General features: G+C 43.0%; 1 protein-coding gene across 2 annotated transcripts; it reads left to right on the top strand.

Moving 5' to 3' along the window:
- Window positions 1-466: 466 nt before the first annotated feature.
- Window positions 467-20,359, top strand: cables1 (Cdk5 and Abl enzyme substrate 1). 2 transcript variants are annotated; one of them, XM_047589651.1, is made up of 10 exons: window positions 467-1,162; window positions 7,611-7,691; window positions 7,803-7,895; window positions 8,774-8,851; window positions 12,557-12,662; window positions 13,849-14,005; window positions 14,146-14,249; window positions 17,008-17,114; window positions 17,263-17,470; window positions 18,558-20,359. In XM_047589651.1, exons 1-10 carry the CDS (start codon window positions 606-608, stop codon window positions 18,696-18,698), a joined length of 1,632 nt encoding a protein of 543 aa, XP_047445607.1. In that variant the 5' UTR covers window positions 467-605; the 3' UTR covers window positions 18,699-20,359. The 2 variants fall into 2 exon arrangements, with proteins under 2 accessions (XP_047445607.1, XP_047445608.1); XM_047589652.1 differs by lacking the exon at window positions 8,774-8,851.
- The last annotated feature ends 3,244 nt before the right edge of the window (window positions 20,360-23,603 follow it).

Raw genomic sequence — 23,603 nt, 5'->3', positions numbered from 1 at the left:
TCGCAATGCGTGTCGAGCAGACAGATGGCGCAGTTGCTTCAGAGATGCTGACACGTACAGTTCAGAAAATGATCTATTTTCTCAAAACAAATACAGCCAGGCCCCGTTCTGTCAGCACCCTGTGCGCACCGACAACGCACTAAGCCGCTCCTTCGCCATTTGCGTTGGCTTAATTTGTAATGGTGAATGTTTTCACACCACAGTGCAAAACACTTCTTGTAGAGTCACAAAAAATGGTGCAGCGGAAAGAAAAAGTTGATTACTGGTTAAAATTGAACAGAGTAGTCTTTTTTATAGGGTTGGAGATACGTGTTCAGAGTTTATGTAATTTTGGCACACACTGTCAGAGTGGAGGATTCAGCAGTCAGGAAAAGGTACAAAAAAAAAAAAAAACACGCTCTGCATTCCTGGCAGCTCATTGGTCCAAAATTTCCCTGTGCTGCCACAATACTGCACACACGTGACCTCCCTGTTTTCACCCAGTTTAACGCATGCACTTAAAAGACAGGCGGCTACCGTTCACCAACACAAGCACGATTAGCTCAATATTAATGTCAACAAGGTAAGATCGCGGCTGCGGGGACTCGGATCACTGGAAGTGGACCATGGCGGCTGCCACGAGCAGCAGCACATCCACGGCCACGCTACAGATAAAGCACTCCAGCATTGAGCATACGCGGAAACGCATAGACCCGAGGAGGAGGCAAGCGGCGCTGTCTTTTCTCAGCAACATTTCTCTAGATGGACGGCCCGTGCAAGACGATGCAGACAATCAGAACGAAGAGGATAACTCGATTGAAGATAGGACTAGACAGAGCCTGGTTTCCCCGGAGCGCTCGGTGTACAGCGCGGCTGGCGCAGCTGCTGCGGCAGCGGCGGCGGCGAACACGGCCGCCCAGGCGCTCGCTTTTGCAAACCAGGCTCTCCTCGCCAGCAGCCGGGCCAGTTTTGGGACGGGTCCCGCTGCTGCATCGGTGGGTTCGGACGCAGAGGGCGACGCTTTCGTGCCCGCCACGTTCAGCTCGCCTTTCTCCGGGGTCCCAACCTCGACCAGAGGGAGGCTGCAGACGTACACTCAGGGAATCCTACCTGCCTCCTTTTCCAGGCAACACTCCCAGAACTACAGCCTGGAGGGCGGACAGATAGAACCGCAGAGGTCAAGGTAAGTGTGTAAACAATGGCTTTCCTCCGCCGTCTGTACATGGCACCGCCATATAAGTGTTGAAATGGTGGCTAAAGGTCCCAGTCTGTCTGCAGGATCCGCACAGTCAGGTCATTAAACTGCTCATTGAGGTGAACACACAAAAACTTTGTTCCCAGTCTTGAAGTCATTTAAGTGTCACTGCAGAGATGCACAACAGCTCTGGCATGTTTGGTTCTTTCGCAATTTTCTTTTGACATGTGGTAATACATATTCCTTACAGTAAATTACTGGAGTTTCTTGTCTAGTCAAACAACAAGAGACGTGAATGAATGAAAGAATTTATTACTTCTATGAACAATATTTCCTGCAGGTTTTTTTTTTGTTTTTTTTTTCCCCCAGTTAGCTGTTTTGAAAAGGTACGTTTGGTTCCAAGCAACGCCGTCAGCTTGGACACAACAACACCCAGCAGCAGGAGGAGAAAGTTCAGCTGTTTGTATATTTTCTCCATGCAGGTGCTTGTAACCTTGTGACTCACTGGTCCACAGTGACAGACATCCATTGTATGATCAAAGTTCGACCAGCTGCGGGAGCCGTAATCTAGTTTCCCCAGAGAGAGGGGAGATCCGGCTGCACTTTCTGTCTCATAAGTTCTCGGGCTCTTTGTCAATTTTATTACACCTCAAATTATTTTTAGTGAATGTCATTCCAAAACTTGGCGAACACCTGCTGTCTCCTTCTGCTCCGTGTGACGCAAACATCCTGTAACCCTACACCAGCGTTCGGCCCCGTATGCAACAGGGGCTTGCTGTTTCACGTGGACGTCTTTTATTTGCCCTCTTTTGTCTGCCTCATCTTCGCAGTGGTGCTGCGAATGGGGCAGGGAAGGGGAGGATTTGGAGGGTCTCACCTCTCAGCAGGACAGCTGTCAGTAACAGTCACCCGGTGGTTCTCTCACTGTCAGAGCCTGCTGTCAAATCCTCTCCGCTCTGCTTTCCATTCACAGACCATCTCTTGCTCAAATCCTCTCCTCCCTCTGGTCTTCAGCCAGACTTCTCAGGGAGCTCTGCCTCAACAGCGAAACACTCAGTAAGCAATCCAGTTCCACTTCTGGGCCTCATGGACATTTGTTCCGCCAAAATAGCTGCTTATTCAAGTCTCAATCAGTATGAAACATGTGCATTTGTTAAGGTTTGTAACAGCCAGTGCACCATTAATTAAAGTTAGCGTGAGAAGGCAGACTTTTGAAATGTTAAACACGTACGCCTGTGGGAGAGGTTTGACTGAATAAAATATAGTCTGTAGTGGAATTATTATTTAAATACTTCTTCTCAAAGCACTCAGCATTCAAAAATTCATGTTCATTCTCTTCTGAGCTAAAGATGCATTTTTCGTCGGTGGCAAAAAAAAAAGCCGATGAGGTTCAAAACACAGTGGCAGTGTTTAAAGCCTGGCGTCCCATTTGTGCTCAGCTGTTCGTCCAGTGAACACACTATGAGGCTGTTTAAACCCTGACTGTACCCTTCTCTTGGTATGAGCTTGGAGGACGTCCACAGAAAATGAATTCTAACGCTGAGAAACAAGCAACCTGCTGATGGAGCCATATTCCACCGGCGTGCAGACAGACGAGCGCTCCGCACAGTGCCTGGTTTGTTTTCTGAGGGCAGCTGGTGGAAACGTGTCCAGAGGTCCCTGGCTGGGAGAGGCAGGATGCCCAGGCTTTCTGAGAAGCAGCCTGGCTCTCGGCTCTGTGTTTTCTGTCCTCCGCTTCCTCTCCCAGGGGCATCAGAGACACGCTCTCCCCTCAGACTTTTTGGCCTTGAGTCCCCGCTCCCATTCAGGAAGTCGCGCGGCCTCTGATGTGCCGCCAGGATAGACTTTCAGAAGCCAAAGCTGCTTTAGACCGTCCCCTCGCCGGGATCGAATGCATGGAAGTGAGGAGTAATTTCGCGTTCACGTCCCAGCGTTCATCCATCATGAATCAACACGCCAAGGGTCGCACTTTAAATATAGCACTATCTATTACCATGTGGTCTTATCTGCCCGAGGTATAGAGCAATTTTCATTCTGTTCTCCCGCTCCCTAAAACACAAGAGGGGGGGCGCTCCTCGCAGCTTTCTTTAGTCCCCAGTAGGTATTGCAGAAACATGTGCTGCGCAAAAACGCTCTGGAAAACAAGCAGCACAAGCCACCATAATGGTCCTCCGGAGCCTTGTGTGATTGGGTCACATACTTCTGGTTACGAGGTTGATTGTTGTTCGCTGAGGTCATGGTTGGCATAATCACAGGATTATATAAGAATGCCTCATTTTCCTTCGCGGACTCGTTCGGTGTCTGAGCTGTCAACATATGCTCATAAAAGCCACCAAGATCTGGAAAAAAAAAATAAAAATAAAAAAGGGTGCGACAGTGGAACAAGCAAGTATGAGACTGGATCCCGGTTCAGAATTTCCACATTATCACTTGCTACCATGTGCATATATGTTACACGCACACACACAGTAGCTATTTTTATTAGCGTTTTCTGTCCCTTTATCCTAATTTTTTTTTGTCCATTTATTTTTCAAATCCGCTCACACGTCCCGCTTGTACTCCTTTGAGTCGTGGAGGATCAGAGAGGCTGAACTCCCCCTGACAGGATTTTCCTTTTTTTTTTTATCAGAATAATCACATTTCCGGTGGCCTGGGCTGTATTTGTGTGAAGAAGCCCAGAACATTACATTTATTTTCACCCGGCGACTCTGCAGCGAAAGGGAAGACTGTGTCCCATGGCAGGCGGCCAATGGGTCGTACGTGTGAAACTGTTTTATCTCCACATCTAAACAGTCCACTTGAGTTTTATTGCTTCGTTTCGAGGCGTCACTGTGTTATCGATAGCTCTCCGAAACATTATTTTAAGGAAACAGGACGGATTTCTGAGTAGGAAAGGCTCCGTGCCGTGTGAACTACTTCAGTGAAACTTAAACACTCGAGGCAACAATAGGAGGAATTGTTTCGGAGACACTGAGGGATGCTTGTTGTTGCTGTTGATTTACACTGAGCCTCCTTTGAAGCTTCTGACTGGGCCTCGTTAATGTCAAACTGGGTAGAAACAGACTGTTCTAACTCTTAATTTGTAGAGTCGCGTCTAAAGTAAATCAGTGGCCTGGCCCGTGTTTTTGTTTCCAGGATTTTTCCTGGCCTGGAAAACATCTTTTGCATTAAAAGCACGTCCTGCTGCTGCTGCTGCCGCCGCTGCTGCTGCCGCCGTTCATTGACAGCGACCGGATCAAAGTCCTTACCAGCACAGATCAGTCATGTCCTCGTGAACTGGAAACATGCCCTTCAGCTAATGGGTGAATGACTTTTTCAAGTAACAACTCACTGAGTTTTGCTGGAAAATGACTAGATGTCACGCAGAATGGAGACAGATGACCACACTGGAGGCCGTTTCTCCTTTGGCACAGATTGGATGTGCAGTCTAACAGTCTTGGCAGAGTGTGAGGGTAGATTATTTTCATGTCTGTCATGCTCGGTCTTATACATACAGTACATTGCGTCGCTGGTCGTTTCTCCTGTCCGTAGAGGCTGTGTAATTATCACGATACAGTGAAATCTATTGCGCTGAATTTTGTAGTTGAAGCGTTTTAAGTCAAACTGTTAGTCGATGCTTTCAGGCTGTTCTTGAACTGTTTCTGCTTTGTCCGTTCTTGTAAAACAATATAAGACCAGAAGACACTGATCAGCCACAACATTACAACCACTGACAGGAGTAGTAAATAACATTGACCATCTTGTTTCTCTTGGGAAACTTTAAGACCTGGCATTCGTGTGGATGTTATTTAGACATGTACCACCCCCCTAGACCAGACCCGGCACCCCCACCCCATAGAAATGACACTCCTTGATGGTAGCACGCACAAAAATGCTTTAGAAACAACTCAAAAAAACATGAAGAACAGCACAAGGTGTTGACCTGATCAAGTATCTGTTCGTGGTATTGAAGACCCCTCCCCTCAACCCAAAGGACCCAGAGGACCCCCACTAACAACATCCTGTTACCAGACACCACAGGACGCCCTCAGAAGACCCATGTCTATTCTCTGATGAGTCACAACTGTTTTGGAGGCACAAGGGAGAACTTCACAATATTAGGTCATAATGTTATGCCTGATTCATCTATATTGAGATTAAAAAAAAAAATGTTTTTTTTTTAACTTTACTCTCATTGGGACTGTTTTTCAAGTCCATAAGGGAATAGTTACAAGTGTTTGTCTATTTACAAATGAAAAATACATGGAGTTTTTTTTTCCCTGAGGGAAATATGTGTTTCTGTATTTGCTAAATGCTCCAGCTGGAACTAAGGTTGGTGAAAGTGGTGACAGGGAACCATAACGCCAAAACAAAGAGCTGAGAAAAGCTAAACCGCTGATTCTCCGAGGGTTGTGTAATCATTTGACCTGGCTCTCCCGTCCCTCACCAACATCCCATTTCGCCCTTCTGTATCGGACATGGAAACACACAACTGAGACACCACTGTAGAAGCCTTTGTCTGCCTAGGATACCTGCAGTCACAGATCCTTATCCGACCCATCCATCTCTCTGACTGTCAGTTAAGGACGATGATGTAAGTCTGACCGCAAATCACGTGACCCCACCCCTCTGACCTTCAGGCAGAGGTCAGGCCGGCCCCCTCCTCCTCCACAGCCCCTACGGCCTTAAAGTCAGCTGTCTGCTCTTCTAATGGTCTCCATCATTAGAACCATGGCCGTTCGCCCCAGTTTATGATCATTAGCGTCTATAATAAAAAGTGCAGAAGGTTAGCCTGTGTAAGGGCCCTTGTGTTTCTTTTTTTCTTTTTTTGTCTGCTTCAGTGGTCTGGCTCCTCATGTAAACACTTAACTCAGCCCATCTCCTCTGGTCTGCAGTGGTCACTCAGGCCATTGTTGGTTTAGACTCTGGGAGATCCTCAAGGACAGAGTCATCTTTTGTTAATTTGTCCTCATGCTCTGTCGTTTATTAACCAGACACTCTACTTTACACCGAGCCGTCTCCGCCTGTGGTCGAAATGCTGAGTGAAGAGGCGCGGCCCATCAGCGCGTGTTAATGCAGACCTAATGCGGAGCGTTATCGCAGCGCGTTGTATTTTGAATTGCACGGTGCAGAATGGACGGCATGACTGGCCACTTTATTCTCTCCTTTGCATCAGCTGATTTTATGACTTGATGACGAATAAACCTTTTGTCACCGTGTCAACTTTTTTTTTCTTCTTCTTTTTTTTGTTATCTGACCACTTACGCGTTCATTTCCACTGCTTTCAGCGTGGTCACTTCGCAGAGGCGTCTGAGTAATGACTTGGATCCCGTTGTTATGGTGGCATTAAACATGCAATTATAACCTAATTTTGGAACAGCTCAGGCATACTTAGCTATTACATGTGGGCCTGTTTCTGAGACTGGCAGCCGACCGTATGAAAAGCGGTCCGGCGGAATTAGCCTGTTGAGTTGAGCAACTAAAGTGTGAAATAAAGGCCATCTGTGACCAAATGTGTTACAGAGCGTGCTCGCAGAGCTGGCTCGTTATCCTCTTAACGGCCTTGATCCTGGAAAATTCTCTGTGATCTGCGTAAGACTGAGGGCCGATCATTGACCACAGAGGCGCACAGTGGTGTTGATTGATTGATGGCGGTCATAGCTCAGCTTCTTCTTTTTTTTTTTTTTGTAAATTAACCACAGAGCATATAGAGACGAGTGATGATTTGACAACGTGGTTTGAACTTTGTTCCGAGGCCTTCAGGGGCCGCACACATACTTTTACTGTTCCAGGGCTAAATGTTGAATCTTAATGCTTTTTGAGTGCTACTAATAAAACGTATCAGCTAAGATCCAATTCAGACCGAGTCTCATTCCTTTCCAACTTAAGATATTATCTTTTTAAGGCCAGATACTTGATTTATCACAGATTCATATAACAGCTAAGTAGCCGCATGCATCTCTTCCTCAAACTAATGTATCTAAAAGATGTCCAGCGTGATAGTTGAGTAATGTACCACACGGTACCTGTGTCAGCCCGGCCTACTACTGAAAATGTCAATCGCTATCAGTTTTTCTGTAGTTAAAGTGCAGCTACTTACTCATTGCTTTGAATGAAAATGAAGATTTAGGTTGAAATGTCCTACCCCCCGAGGCTTCGCATTATTCTAAAAGCTTGACTGACCTCAATTTGTGCGGACCTCTTATGGATTTCTGGCCTCCACTTTTTCCATTTCAGTTATTACCGTGGAATTGTCTTTTATTTAGTGTTGTTCCTTTTAATCAAATTGCTTTGCAGCACGGCGCTTTGGGTAAGAGAGATCGAGAGAGAGAAATCACGTCGAGGATTATCCCCGTTTTGCAAGAGTTCATTGCAAAATGACAGTTGGTCGTGTACGGTTTGGTTGAGATAATGATGTTTCTTCACGTCCCCTGACTTGACTCTTCCCTTCTGTCAGTGTTCCTAGGCGAAGGCTCATCTCTCAGCGCTCTTCGCTCGAAACTCTAGAGGACATCGAGGAAAACGCTCCTCTGCGCAGGTAGTAAACCGCTGCAGGAACACCCCTCATATTCCACAGATTGTGTCTCACCCGCCACAGCTCCTTTGTTTTGTCAAAGTACCGATGTTTAACGTTTGTTTTACGTTCTAGATGCCGAACCCTATCGGGTTCACCCCGACCAAAGAGCTTCAAGAAGGTCCACTTCATAAAGAACATCCGGCAACATGATATGCGCAATGGAAGGTACGAAGGCAAACAACCCTATGCCTTAGTCAATACAAGTCCTCAATGAATAATGGCAGGCTGCCCCAGTCAATGAACTGCAGTTTGGTTGTTTCTCACATTACAGTCCACAACGCAGCAGCTGAGCAGACCTGGCCCGTTCACAGCATGTCATTCCACCTTGTGCATAAATGTCCCAGGGCATCATGTCTGTTTACACGGAAAATATAACCTGATATATTTATTTGATCACACAGGAAGTCGCGCCATGAGTCACCGCTCACTGTTAATTCACATCGTGTCACACTTTACATGAGCACGTATGCAGCAGCACAAGCTTCCTGAACACATTTTGGCATAGCCCCTGGTTAATGTTGAGCTAATTACCGAGCGAGCAGTCAGACCAGGAGACACGCGGAGTGTTTCCGATGTGTTGACAGTCGCTGTTATCACAGTTAAATCGTTTTGAATTTGAAGGTGGAACTATCAGCGTGTTTTGTCACCTCATGTGTTGCTTCAGTCGGACCTCTTTGAGATGTAATTATCAGATTTGTCATAGTGGTACTTAAAGTCGAAACCGGTCCGTCCTCTGGAAACATATCTGAGTGAATTGTGTTTACTATGGTTACTTTTTTTTTTTTTTTTTAATCTTTTAACTTAATTATATATTAAAAATATGACGTCTGATAAGAAAAAGAAAATGCATCATTTACCACTGACTTTACACACTTTACTACAAAACAACACATTCTGAAACCTCATCCATGCTCATTCTCTTCATTCTTATTTATTTTTATTTATTTACTTTACTACGAACTCTCTCCAACTTTAACTTGTGGATCTTTTCCGATAGATGTTGATTAGCTTGTTTGCTATTTTTTTTTTTGTTGTTTTTATAGGATAGTCCTTATCAGTGGCAGAAGATCCTTCTATAGTGTATTTTCTGTCCTGCCCTATCGAGATTGTAGCCAAGCAGGGTATGTATCCTACAGCATGCCGAACTTCGTAACTCCGTCCGACTTGTGCTCCCTCTTTCCCTTTGTTTTCTCATCCCTCCTTTATTTTTTTTTTCTGTGGCCACGCTCTCCCTTTGGGGGCCTGGGTTTATGGTGGATGCATTTTTATGGTCGTAGGTTAACAAATAAACAAGCGGCGGGCTGACGACGGCTTTGGAGGCTTAATTTTTTTATTTTGTTTTTAATATCGTCTACATCGTAGCCTAATGCTTGTTGCTTGTATTGCTCTTTCCGTAATGGCTCTGACGGCTTTTGGGCATTCATCCTCATCCTTTTTTTTTTTTTTTTTTTCGTTAAAATCAACTCATTTTTTCGTCTGTCGCAACTGTTGCTGGCTTTGCTGCTCACCTTTCCTGACTTAATTGCCCTTAGATTTAGAAACTGTTTTAATGTCCTGTCAATCTGGTTAATTATTTTGTGCCATTAACTGTATTTTATTATTTTAAGTTAGTGTTTTAGTGGCAGAACAGGAATAACCCCCGGCTTATTTTAAGTTTTCTTTTATTTCTAGAGCAAAACGCAAAAAGGGTCCCGACGTTCCCCCCTCGGTCCCGGTGAAACGGTGCGTTTTGAAGGAAGGGAAAGGGAAAGTGGGCAGATAAACACCAGAGAGCACAATGCGCAGAAAGAAACGCTCCACGCCAGGGTTTAGTGAAGAGCGTGAAGGGCTCAGTCCGTTGTGGAATTGTGAAATGTGGAATTTCCTAAGCTAGTCGATCAGTGCAAGGTCAAGGGTTAATAACCCCCCCCCGCTCCACGGCCGTCCAATAAGCACATTCGACCCCTCATTGCTGCTAATTGACTGTTTACATTTAGACTTGGACTGGCTCAGACCGAGTGATATAACTGCAAAACAACAGTATTTTAGACGTCCGGGTGCGAACATCTGATTGCTGGTGTGGTTTTTTCCCTCTTTCTCTCCTCGCGTATATTGTTTTAATGATAACTACAGCTCTGGGAACAGAACTATGCAGAGTAGATCCCACTCAGATACAACTTTTGCTTCTCGCTGGCGATGTTTAAATGTACAATATTTCTCCAACCTGGCTGACACAGATAAAGAACTTGACTGTTTACATGGACACTAAATACGATAAGGTTGCAAGATGTTTGTACGGATTAAAGCGTCATTCGGTGTCATTTAGTCTCCAATCTGCCAGAAATATTATACAAGTAGAAAAGTTTTTTTTTTCCTTATCTCAGCAATATTGAATAGAAAAAGTTGGTCCAGTTTTTCTCTAAGTTTTTTATAGCACCATGGGTTTGTCCATCCTGGAAACTTGGACAAACATACTCAGAAACTATATATTTATTCCAAACAGAGATCAGATCAAAATCTTTCAATTGGGTCAGTCCTTCCAATTCATATGTTTGTGTGAGATTTTCTTTTTTTTATTTTTATTCTGACTGGACGTCTACTCAGATCATTAATAGTCATGAAGAATTATACCACTTCTATCAGTTTAAAATTAGCCAGGAGAGGGTGAGCTGAGCTTGACTTCTCTGTAAAACGTTTTTATTTTAAGTATGTTGTAAATCTTGTCTCACTGCAAGATTTTTCTGGGATAAAGCACTTCAGCTTTTCTGCGTGGACTCTGCACGTTCCCAGTGCTGGCACGGGTTTTCCTGACACTAAAAGATGCATGAAGGTTGGGTAATACTCTCGACACTGGAGCTTAGTTGGAGTTGGCTCCCAGGTGGAAAGTTGCATCAAATGCAAAAGACATATTTCCAGAAAGTTGTTAAGGAAAAGCACGTACCCGCCAAATAATTTCAATGTTAACAGTCCTGCGCTTAAAGAAATGCTGAAGTTTGTGGCATTCAGAGACCTGTTGATTCAACCGCGTTTTCATTTTGAGTACTATTATATGGTAGTGTTTCTATTATTTTGTCAGTGGGCTAGGCTTCATAAGAAAAACAGAATGTTTGCACAGTTGAGTCACCACCTTTCAGACGCTGATTCAACATAAATTGACCATTATAACAATCAAGAGGGAGGATTTAGTGCAAGACTTTTAGGTCAGAATTCATTTATCGTCACTAGTAATGTTTGGAGTTTGTCGAGTTTAATGGGTGGAGTGGGCGAATATTATCACAGGCCAGTCGATCTAAACTGTTTACGTGGGCTGTGAAGTATTTGGTCGTGAAGTAGACTCTTCTAGTCATGTTAATATTTCTTCTTTGTTTGCCGGGCGCTCCATTGAGAAACCTCTGGCAAGGGCGCGAGTAGCACTTTGCATAAATAGTAACGCCACTAAAATACAGACGTTCGAAGCCAGCGATTCTCATCCGTGCATGTCACTAAACCTTTTCCTTTCATTCCCTTTCATTCCTGCTCATTCTCAGCAGAATGAAACACAAGCTTTTACTTTCTGAATGGCTGCGTAGAAAAGCTCTCTCCCTAGAAAGCTTTCCTCTTCCACCATTATCACTTTTTTTTTTTTTTTGTAATAATCTCTGTTCTGTTAGACGCCTGCTGCCTGGGGATCTCCGTGTCTAAGGTGCATCTGTCAACATTGTGTCTTTGACGTGCCTGTCTGCCTGATAACACTGTTTTCATTATAACAGATTGGCTCCACATGCTATCAAACACTGGGAGGGTCATTTGAGGATCTGCTGTGTCACATATCCCATGTATACAAGCGCAGTTTCAAACAGAAAGCAAGGCTGAGCGAGGGTAGATAAGGGGGCAGTAGAAAAACACGGCGCGGTACAATTTGACCTCCACCGTCTGCTGTCTGTCTGTCTGTCTGTCTGTCTGTCTGTCTAAAACTTAAACAAACACAGGTGGATATTCAGATGTATCCGTCAGCACACAGTACAGTCAGCAATTTTATTTGCAACCTACGGCATAGTAAGTTTGAAATTTTAGCTATAATCATTTGACTGACTGGCTGTGCAGAATTAGCACTCAGCTTTCTTTCATCTAACACTATGAAACGCTATCAGTTATTCATTATGGCAGACTGTTGATAAAGTAGATTGCAGGCGTGTAATCTTGTCTGTCAGTGTGCACACTCTAAATTAGCCTTTGCTGATAGTGACCTAAAACCATCAAGTCAAGTTATATCATAGTAGCAGTGACCAACTTTGTATTATTTTTTTTTTATTTTTTTACAGCTAGGTCATAAAATTTGCATGGTTTGCTGCTGCTCTGGTTTCATAATGCAATTTTATTCTTGTACTCTAACCATAAAATTCCAATTAAATCTGATTTTATGGCCGCAAATTAAAATTTCACATGGACCATCACCGTCTGTAGCCCAGATAGAATGTGCACATGCGAGAGACACACTTCAATCTCCGGTCGTCTGTTTTTTCTTTGTTTTTTTTTTAGGCTCCATGAGAGCTTATAACCCACAGCAGTTCAGGCCTTGATGAGGCAACAGCTGTTTTTGAGGAGACTGGCCTGCTAGAACAAACCTGTTCTCTTCATCCACCCTCCCTCCCAAGGGCACGCTTTATTTCTGATTGCGCCCAAAGACTCGAGCAGTTCAAAAAAGTAGGCCAGCTGATTGAGTGCAGATCGATACAGGGCCTATATTTGGGTAGTGCAGGGAGTGTGCAACAGGCCTCAGCGGTGCAGCTAAGGAAATGGGTGGGAGTTTAGAGGAGCCGCAGCACAATCTGCGTGGTGAAAGCTCTAAAGGTCTTGTGCTCCGGTAGGGATGTGAAGCTGGAAGGAGGACGTCAGCGGCACCCGTCAGGAGGTGTGAGCGCTAAGGAGATGGTGATTGGACTGGAGGGAGTGGAGTTGGGAGCTGATGGAAAGGTGAGAAAAACTAGCTGTATGCGTTCACCCGTGATTTTTATCACCATTAAGGATAATATGAATTAATATAGACTCATGTATGAATGGCTCTTAAAAAAATTAGAAAAAACAGCCTTTAGTCTTCATTACACCACTGAGAAAAAAAAAGACAATTGAACAAATATGTATTTAAGTGACAATTTTAGCTTTTCTAGCGGCGTTACAAAATAATTATGAGAGCAATACCCAGAAAAAGCTACAGTTACACATTAAATCGCTTGTTTGCAACTGTTTGAAAGTGATGATATAGAAAAATACAAGTGAATCCTGAAATATTTTTTTCCTAGACTACCATAAAGTAAAGCTTCTAAAGTTTACTGAAATGTACCGGACAAAAAAAAAATCCAAAAGCTAGTGTCGTAAGGGTCAAGCTTTATGCAAACCAGTTCTTTCCCATGATATCCTGTCAATAATACGTGTGCATAATTTCTGCAACGCATACTCACAGCTCGTTTTGCTGCTATTTTGGACTAACATTAGCTAGCCTAGCACGCTAGGAAGCTAGCTTCTACTGAGGCTAATATGGTGCTGAACTAGCTCGCCAAACGAACTGCTGGTCTGTGTGTATCGTAAGAATCGCAGTGACATTAAAAAGTTATAAAAAAGAAGCGAAATGTTTAATATTTTTATCTGTCAGGTAATTTCTACAGGTGTAGCATGTTCGATTTGTATGTAGTATCTCTATTTCCATACTCCATGTGTACTTAACCAAAATTAGGAATTGCATGTTAATGTAATGTCCGAATTTTAAGTCCCTACAGAGAATATTGACAAAATCTTTGGTACACAGCTTGTAAAGTTGTTTGAGAAACATGGTGGACGTGAGTAATTCTCATCCAAACTTGCAAAAAGTCACACATTTTTGTGACTTTTTGGTTCTTGCTGTTGTAAGTCCTGGAAATAGCTGTAAGTGTGTAGTTTAACACAGATTCTGAATTTGAAAAACCTATCAACTCAATGAAGTTAGGTCAAGAAAAGCGTTCTAAATACTTGGGCGCTGTTGCTAATGGTGCTTTTTTTCTACTTTGACAAAATAATGCTTTGAAAAAGATCTGTTAATATTAACAGGGTGGACAGGTGTAGTTTAAGAGCAAACGTCTTTCAAGCTTTTGTGAGACAGAGATTGTATCGACACCTGTGTTTGCAGACCGTGTCCTACACCCAGTTCCTGTATCCCACTTATGTGCTGGGTGGCCGAAGAAACACTATCGACTCCACGTCGTCCTTCTCTCAGTCTCGTAACGCAAGCCACCGCAGCCTCAGCCTGGGCCGCGCCAACAGCAACCAGAGCAGCTTAGACACAGGTCAGTTTACAGCCAACAAGTGCTTACGTTGTTCATTATAGATGTCTGTAGCGCTCACCTTCGGTGTTTTTCCTCTGCACATTTGTGTCGGAAAAAGAAATTAACCTCTGCCATTGTTTTTTTTTTCGTGCTCGTGGCAGGGAATGATTTGGGGGACTTTCGGGAGTACGATCCCAATCTGCTCGACGACCCGCAGTGGCCCTGTGGGAAACACAAGAGAGTGCTCATCTTCCCCTCGTACATGGTGAGAAAAGCCTCCGACATGTCTAACACACAAGCAAAGCAACAGCAACAACAACAACAACAGAGACTGCAGCCTGATCCTCAGGAGAGCCGAATGGAAAAGTTGTTTTCGTCCTGGTTCCAAATTTGCAGAAAGACATTTGGCTTCGCTTTGACGTGTTTTGTTGAAATGTCCTGCTTTATCTCACTTTTAATGCAACCCCCCCTCCTCCCCTGTGGATCTTTTTTTTTTTTCCTTCTTTTTTATCAGCGTAGACCTTTTGTGCTAACGCAGCCAAGAACAATAACACCGGAAAGATGTGTCTGCAGATTCTTTCTAAATATTTCTCCTGAATTTTATCAGCTGTTCTTGAAAAGGAGCCAAAGAGAAAAGGATGTTTTAGGCGGTTTTAATCAGCGAGGTCGCTGAACCGGTCCATCTCCCACCTTTCTAAGCCTCTATTTAATCCGTGTGTAGCGAGGCAGCAGCAGGTATTAGACAGCAGCATAATCATTCTCACACTTTACCGGAAAAGAACGGATGTTTTTTTTTTTTTGTGGTTGGAGGGGGAGAGTCACCCTTTCCCGGGCTCCTGTGTTTTGTTTTTTTTTGTGCAGACTGGCAGAATACACAGCAAGGACAGACATAGCTGGAATGTTAGTCAAGACCAGGCTGTGCTTTTTTTCTTTTATTTATTTTTCTGCTCCTCTCTTCCTCCAATTACAAAACCCAGCGTCTGACAATAATAGCCATTGTTTTCACGACGGGAGAGGGACCAGTGAATTCTTAGCATTTCAGGAGTTGTACGCAGGCCTCTAGGAAAACTCCATCTGAACTTTTACCTTATTTTGTGTGCACCGCATGCAATTCAGGAAACGTAAAAGATCAGAAGATTAGAAGAACCAGTGGTTTGTCCGTGGACTAGCATTTTGTTTTTTTTAGTAAAACAGAATAATAGTCAGACTGCACAAGGTTTTCTATTGTGCCAAGTCAGTTCTTAGGGCGAGAACTATCTATTAAGCATTTGGTCTCCTCTGTGAATTCATGCTGAGTTGCGTGGTCTTCAGGGTGGATGCCATTATTCACACTCCATGCCGTGCAGGAAATGCCACACATGCATACTGAGAGTCCTCTTTATATTTTTAGCAGCTCTGCACAGTCTGTTCTTAAACTCAGCGGATAAAGGGTAATTTCACGTCTGTTTCGACAGTGACCTCGTTTAGAAAGGCACCTTTCGTATAAATCGCTAACCATATATTGGAGTGTCTGCTCAACTCCGGATTAATAGATGGGATCTAGTATAAAGCCCAGACTGTTTAGCCGAGCTGTGACTCACGCACCTGTGCTGCTCGAAGCGTGCCGCAACAAGCACTGAGGTTTGTATAATGGAAGCCTGTTGAAGGCATAGAAAGCTCGGGCATGTTCAGTGTCAAATTAATTTCGTAAGTAAACCGCGGAGAAGTCATTTCGTCAGATCGCATCTCAGCAAAACATACATACGGATTCAAATCTACATGAACAAAATGGACATTCTGAGAAAAATTTAGTAAATAGATAAAATCAGCCTGTAGAGGGTACGCACGTGATGTCACAGCAAGTCAGGTCTCCGTGGTTACGGCCACTGAGTGGCAGAAAGTAACAGATGAGCATGGAGATTAGCAGCATTACTTTGGCTTTAATAGCATCTAAATTGTGAAATGAATAAAAAAATAAATAAAAAAAAAAGTGAAGAGCTGTTGTGCAATTGACTGAACCAACATACTTTACAAGCAGTCAGAGATATATTTTTACAGATATAAGTAGTAGAACTAAATGGATCACTGCATTACTAAGAAACAACTGGAATCCAGGCACAGAAACCTGGTGTTGTGGTTCACATTTAGTGTCAGGTAATATTCATTTATGCTATATTTTTTATTTTTTGATGAAGTCAAACCTTAAGTTACTTCTTCAGTTACGTTGTTGAGGGCTGTTAGATAAGTTTGTGGATGTTGTTGTTTTGGTGTAGTTATGGCCGACAGTAACTATTTCACTTCCAACAATAAATAAATAAAACAATAAATGTAACATTTGCGATCACTCCTCGTCATCCTTTTAACGTTTGGTCAGACGCTAGAGTATTGTATTATATAACGTTAGCTCCCTAGCGTTAGCATCTTTTATTTAGCTACATTTATCAGAACTGAAATGAGCTAAAACTAAAACTCAAACTAACTGAAACTGAGGCTAGTCCACTTTTCCAAATCCGCACTAGTTCGTGTGGATCATTGTCGAGTCCAGTTGTCCTTAAGTTGATCTGATAATCCACATTTTTCCCTTTGTCTCACTGATACTGATTTCACCGTGTTTTTGCCACTCAGTAGGCGCAGCCACAGGCAGCAGTGACGTCAGTGCATACCCCTCTATATACAACAGTGCAATGTACGTTTGCAGCTTGAGTTATACACCAGTGTGGTTCAATAATGTGCAAGAAGACAATCCAATTGTGGTGTGTCTGTCTGAGTCAATATTCCATGTGGTAGAACAATATGTTCTGTCGAACTTTCACATTTTGTTAGTGAGTTGTTATCGGTTTTGTTCTTTTCTGAGATTCGGTTCATAGTGAGAAACACAAAGCATAACACTGCTTATCCGTTAGGTGACTCCAACACTCAGCAGCACTCAGTAAGCCTTCATTATGAGATGGTGGAATCCAACACTGGGGTGTGAGGATCCAGTCGCTTGACTCAGTGCTGAAAGTGTCGTCGTTTTGACACCGCTTCTGGTTTTTCCTTTCCAGACGACGGTCATCGAATACGTCAAGCCCTCTGACCTCAAGAAGGACATGAACGAAACCTTCAAGGAGAAATTCCCCCACATACGTCTCACACTCAGCAAGATAAGAAGGTAAAACCAGGAACTGTACAAGTACTTCAGCTTCAACATGAGTTGCTCTTTTCTTTACCAACTGCTCTGATTTCCTCCTTTCCTCACTTTCCTTCCTCATTCGGTGTCTCTGTTTTTTTTTTTTTTTTTGTTCGTTTCCTGTGTGCAGCTTGAAAAGGGAGATAAGAAAGCTGGCTCAAGACGAATGCGGGTATGAGGAACCGACGGTGGCCATGGCGTTCGTCTACTTCGAAAAACTCGTTCTTCAAGGCAAACTAAACAAGCAGAATCGTAAACTCTGCGCCGGTGCTTGCGTCCTCCTGGCAGCCAAGATCGGCGGTGACCTAAAGAAGCACGAGGTCAAGCTTCTCATAGATGTAAGTTTCCTGGCGCACGCGGCCAAAAACCGCAGCTTTGCGACATTGTTACTGGCATGTGCACCTTCATTGACCCGGATTAAAGGGTCGGTCGACTCAAATCAAACTTGGACACAGTGGCACAATCTCTCATTTCCCCCTAATACCACAACACAACAACAGTGAGTTGCATGTGTATAAGGACTAAATAAATAACTTCTGACCCCCTTTAAATGTCAGGTCTCAATGATCACATATAACAATTATCTCACATTGTTGTCTGATCTCAAAACCTGATCCAGAGGGGAGACAACCTCAAAGACAGAAAGGCAGTGAGGACATGACTTCAATATTTTTTTGATATTATTACCTGTTATTACCTAAAAACACTGATGCTGACAGTCCAGTGGATTCCAGATTTCAAAAAAAGGTGAAACTGTTTTTATTATTTTTTAAAAATCCCTGTTTTGCTCTGATTGACATATATATATATAACATATAACCTGCTAATAGCATGCGTATACTAATTATAAGAGTTTTATATATTTTATGTGTTATTTTACAATAAAATAAGATAATATTTTTATTTGTGTTAGGAAATAATATTGTATTATATCATAACTATAAAAGTGACTATTTCCATATAAGATTTAATATAATTTGTGATCATATAATGTTTGAAAGAATTTGTAAGCCGCTAAACAAGTGCCTCACGAATTCTCGTTGCCTGTATAGCCCAACAAAAACAATTTGTGTATATATAAAGACATACATAACTTATAAATACATACAATATAAACAATAAATTTAAATGCCGGAGCCTACAGATAACTGGCACAATGTTTAGCAAGTGCAGGATCTAAATCTTCCCCACCAGTGGCGTTTATCTGCTAATAATCGACCAGAGCCGGTCGACAGATCCTTCTCCCTCGCCACTATTTTGGTGTTGGCTTGTAGCATATGGTGACTGCATCGCAAAGAATCTCTTTCCTTGAGAGCGCTGCATGCGGAGCAGGGCTAGGGCTAAAAATAAGTGGGTGTGGTTTCCAAGTCATTGAAGGAAGGGTCTATTGTTTCATCCTAATTCTCATTCGATATTTTCTGGCAGAAACTGGAGGAGAGGTTCAGGGTGAACCGCAGAGAGCTGATAGCCTTCGAGTTCCCCGTCTTGGTGGCGCTGGAGTTCAACCTGCACCTGCCGGAACAAGAGATCATGCCCCACTACAGACGGCTGCTGCAAACCTCCTAGCATTGGTGACCCATCAGGAGGACGGCCTCCGGGTTCTCCTCCTGATCTTCCGCTCCCCACGGTATCCATCCTCTCAAGGTACCGCTGGCTGCCACTGAGCTGCAGCCGTTCCATCACTACCGTCAGACAGAACAGAACTGAAATCAGCCAAAGGGACTCACGTTTTTAAGCAAACTACTTTCCTCCATCGTTTGATTCCTTCATTCATCATCACTACATGGACTTCCGAAAGAAAGACTCGACACTGTCTGCAAACAAGTTGTTTTTCTAGTTTGCATGTTCCAACATCCTATCTCCATCACTTTGTATATTTTACTCCTCTCTTGTTGATTAAGAGAGCCTTTTCCATTTGAATCTGATGGTGAACTTTATTTTTCTCGGTTAAAACAACCAGTGATTGTAACATTTTCATAATGTCTTTATCATTAATCTCCTTCTTGTAAACTTTGATACGATTGGTTGCCTCTTGACCTGCCTGAAAATTCAACAGAAGCCCCTTTTTAAGTGGCTGGTTTTTGGCCGGACTGTTACTCCTCAGCGCGACGCATCTTTTCACAAGTCATCGTCTTAAAAGTGCACTTTTTTTGGAGAACCGCGAGACGCGTGGGCACGGGGGGACGTTTTTCTTCAGCGAGCCTGGGAACTAACTCTGACAAATAAGCTGTGCTCATAAGCACCACGAGCAAGTCATTGAACCGGATTTGTTTTCTCCTCCTATGGTTCCTTCACAGTTTTCAAACTATCTGCATGAAAAGCAATGATTGTACACAGGTACTCGCAGAAAAGGCGCGACTTCCTATTTCCACTGAAGTATTCCATTCGTTTTTTTTCTACCAGTCAAATGCTTGCTATGGACTCCTGGAGACCCACTTTTATCACTGTCTAATTTCCTGTGCTCTATGTTAGAGTGTATTGCTAGCACATTTAGAGTGCTTTAATGGGGTCAAGATGGTTGTTCTCAAGAGTTGTTCACGAGTGCAAAAATGCCATTAACCAGTGATCGGGATCTGCATCGGGAGGGGCATCAGGGTGCTCTAGTGTTGAGTTAAAAAAAAAAAAATAAGATGTGGGTTAGGACCCTGTGCCAGTAATTACCTTCCTTACTGAAGTGTCCTTGACACGAGTCCCTTCAGGCTTCAGGGACCAACCTCTCCGAGGAGGGGCAAAGTCTAAAACACAATCCCAAAATCTTTCGAATCATCGATCAGATATTTGCATTGAATTTTTAATTAATTCGCATTTGTTGATTTGAAATCTATTGTTTTTTTTCTTTTTAAAACAAATGTGACTTTCCCAATGTGACCACTTAAAAACTATCTATTCCATTTCTTCGTCTTTTATCTGAACTTGATGTTTCAGTTACCTTGAGACTGTCCCACACACTACCACAGAGTATTAAAAGGCCACCAAGTCAATAGCGTTTGCTGCTGCTCAGACAGAGCATCGGACGGTGTTAGAGTTGAAACGTTCAGGGGACGAAACCAAATTGCCGATATGAGGTGAAAAAAAAAATAATAAACGACAGCAAATAGCTCATTTGTGTTCGCAAGCCCAAAGATTTTGCTGTAGGATGCACACTAAAGTTTCTGTGAGGAAAGACTCATGGGTGACACCTGCCTGCGTATGTTTGTAAATAAATTGCTCTGCTTGTTCAATCAAAACTCTTGTTACTGTTGTTGTTTTTTGGCTGCACCCGTGTGTCGCTCGTATTATGAGTGAACAGGAATTAAACAGGTTATTTTTTAGCCGCGTTAACCTCGAGACAGACGTTCGTGGTCCTCAGACTATGGCTCCTAAGGAATTTGTTGGTTCCATGACACTGAACATGGTGACGGATGGATGTGCATTGCAATTTTCAACAAAAATTCCTGACTCGGCTCAGCAAGTTTGAGTTTTCACTCATCAGGTGAAATCTGTCGATATCTACAGATGCGTTGACACAAAATATACACAGAAAATCATGGTCCTTGAGTCCACTGAAGTTTAACATATTGATTAATATTGATTGGTAGAAAATTTACATGGTCCCCAGACAAGGACTACTAAGGTTTTTAGTGGTCCCCTGACTTTAAACATAGTGTGATAAATATATGTTCCGGTTAATCATTAATTTTTTGATTGATCAGCAGGTGGATCTGCGTAAGGTTTCCACCAAAGTTCCTGGTCCACGGAGGATGTATATCGATGACTTTTTCACTTATTGAGGGAAATTTGTTGATATTGATACGAATTGACGCAAAATGTACACGGAAAATCATCATTCTCTGATGGGCACTGGACTCGTGGTCCCCATGAGATGTATCCTAAGGACTTTGGTGACCCCCTGTCATGTTTCACAGTAAAAGTTTTAACTTCATCAGGTGAAATATGTTTTAAATAGATGGACTTACACAAATTTCATAGTTCATAGTCCCCATAGGATGTGTCCTACTGATGCTCCTGAGTGAATATTGGTAACCATGTTGCATTGCCTGGGCCGAGGCCTAAGGTCAGGATTTGGTGGTTTTGCCTGAATTTCTCATCAACGTTTGGCTGGAATTATAGTTTGGTACAGTCATGTCCATCTGGAGATGAATTCAGGTGACTTTTTTTTTTTTGATTCCTGAAGCTTCGTGTTTCCTAAACTAGACAGTGCTGTGGTTCATGACATTCCCCTCTACCTCAGCTGTGCATTGTCTGTAGCACCAGTTGTAGGTGTAAATACGCTAAGCTAAGCTAAGCTAAGCTAATGAACATTACCTGCATGTTTGTGTTGTTGTCCAGGGCATATTGTCATGCTAATGCTATCAGTTAGTTTCTAAGCACTACAAGGCCGCAGAGTCTCAGTTTTGTCGTAAAAGTGGCTTAGTTCGGTCTCACATGTCTTACTGTATAAACACATTAACTCAGACAAACAGGATGAACCAGGTCCTGACAAGACTGGTCTTCGCAGGCCTAGCGTGACTTCAGTTCAGGCTCATTGTTAAAAAAAATCTACCTGCCAGAAAGAAAAACAGTGTATAAGCATTTACTTACTGCAAAGATGAATTAGCTTATAATACATGTTAAATTCAGCTTGCATGCGGGTTACATTCATCAGATTACTTTTTTTTTGTTACAGTATTTTCTCTTGAAATTGATTTTTTGATACAGTGTTACCGAAAACAAAAATGATCTTCTTTCTTTCTTTTGTTGTTGCTGCTGCTCAGTGAGTCCTGTCATGGGCTTATTTAATGTGTCAGTGTTGTATAATATCACGCTGATCATCTGCGCTGATTTCGAGCACACATGATACTGTACAAAGAAACACAGGGGCTCGGAGTTCAGCAACAAACTGAGCTGTCTTTTAGAGGAGCGAGCTGCTCAGTGCGTCCCTCTTGTTTGTCTTCACAAGTTAATCTTCACAGCTGGGTTTTCTTTGGTTTTCTTTATATCTCAGATGAGGTGATTTGAGGCCGATCGCCTGGCCAATCTCTGTTCCTCATTCATGAACCAGCAGATTCAGTCAGCCAAAACAATCATTTTGAATTAGGGCTTGCTTCTCCGAGCCACCTTTAGGAAACCTCCCCTCCGGCTTGCAAATTATTTCAAGCAGCCAAGTCAGATCACGTCAATGCATTAAACCAGGTTTGACTTCTGGAGCTTTGACTGCACCTGCCGCTCTGATGCAATGCGAGAGGTCGGTTTCTCATCAAGTCCTCGGCCTGACACACATCCAATGTAAACAAGGCCCGCAGTCACACCAGTCTCGTGCTGCCATCAAAACAAACAGGTCGGGCCCGAGTGTGGGCACATGGCATACATGGCTTAGTCCCCTCCATTGAAGGCCTAATTCCCCCCTCACCACCTCATAAAGGGGTCTATTGACAGCCCTTCCTGAGCCCTGCTCACACATAAGTGACCCTCATTGTGAAAATATGTGTACCATCGTTTGGGGCAAGCCGCGGTCTATTGCCCTTCCCTTTAAAATAACAACATTTGGCTGAAACGGCATTTTTGCCCCCTTTCCTGTCATGATACTGTGACTCAGGGCTTTTTTTTTTTTTTTTTTTTTTTTTTTTACCAGTTACAGTTTGTCAACAATAAAGTGGTGAACACTGATCATCGTGGCAACAGTCTCGGTTTGCTCCTTTTTTTAATCACTCTAAGTTCTGGCAGTTTTCTGCTCGAGTCCTCAAATACACTTCTTTCATTGGATGCTGTTTTTTTTGTTTTTTTTCCACCAACCCTGGTCCCTGGTCAGGAGGGGAGATCACTGCAGGCGGACCTGAAACTCTGATCCTCTCTCCGTGTTTGACAAGGCTACCTAATCCTTTTTGTTCCACCCCAAGAGTCTATTTCAGAGACAACTGAACCCACTGTAACAGAAAACCAGTGACGCAGAGCGGGACATTAAACACTTCTTACACTTATTTATTGATGGAACTTTTAAAAAAACACACACAGATCTTTTTATTTTTTCTTCCGTTGTTTAGAAGCAGATGTGCACATGACATTAGAAAAATATACTACGGTTCGGAAAGTGCCCCCTTCTCTCCTGGTAATCAGCGTCACACAAACACCACAAGGGGATTTTTCCTTTTTCGGCTACTTTTATGTCGGCACTTCTGTTTAACAGCTGTTAGTGATTGTATGCTGCTGAGATTTATAATTTAACAGATTATTTTTTGAATTAGTCCCATTATCCAAGCAGGCAGAGTAAATTACATTCCAGGGGTTGGTAATCCGGGGTCACCGTGAGGCATGTAAGTGGGAGGAAACACAATGTGGAGCTCTTTCATAATAAAATCATCCTGAGTGACTCCATTCAGGAGGTTGCACAACAAACTGTATCACCAAAATGAAACCTGTTTCAAGTGCTCATCAGTCTGTGGGTGAACTGGACGTCACCTGAGAAGTGTATTTTTAAAATAAAAAAATAAAAAA

Source organism: Mugil cephalus, chromosome 7 (assembly GCF_022458985.1).
Source record: "Mugil cephalus isolate CIBA_MC_2020 chromosome 7, CIBA_Mcephalus_1.1, whole genome shotgun sequence".
In the NCBI taxonomy this organism is placed as follows: domain Eukaryota; kingdom Metazoa; phylum Chordata; class Actinopteri; order Mugiliformes; family Mugilidae; genus Mugil; species Mugil cephalus.
This window is presented reverse-complemented; position numbering and strand designations above follow the sequence as displayed.

What these genes read in the sequence shown, in the direction of transcription:
- cables1 (XM_047589651.1), top strand. Translation starts at nt 606, where the DNA reads ATGGCGGCTGCCACGAGCAGCAGCACATCCACGGCCACGCTACAGATA. An exon ending in AGTTGGGAGCTGATGGAAAG is followed by an intron (nt 12,663 to 13,848) that starts GTGAGAAAAACT and finishes CTGTGTTTGCAG; the next exon opens with ACCGTGTCCTACACCCAGTT. An exon ending in TCATCTTCCCCTCGTACATG is followed by an intron (nt 14,250 to 17,007) that starts GTGAGAAAAGCC and finishes TTTCCTTTCCAG; the next exon opens with ACGACGGTCATCGAATACGT.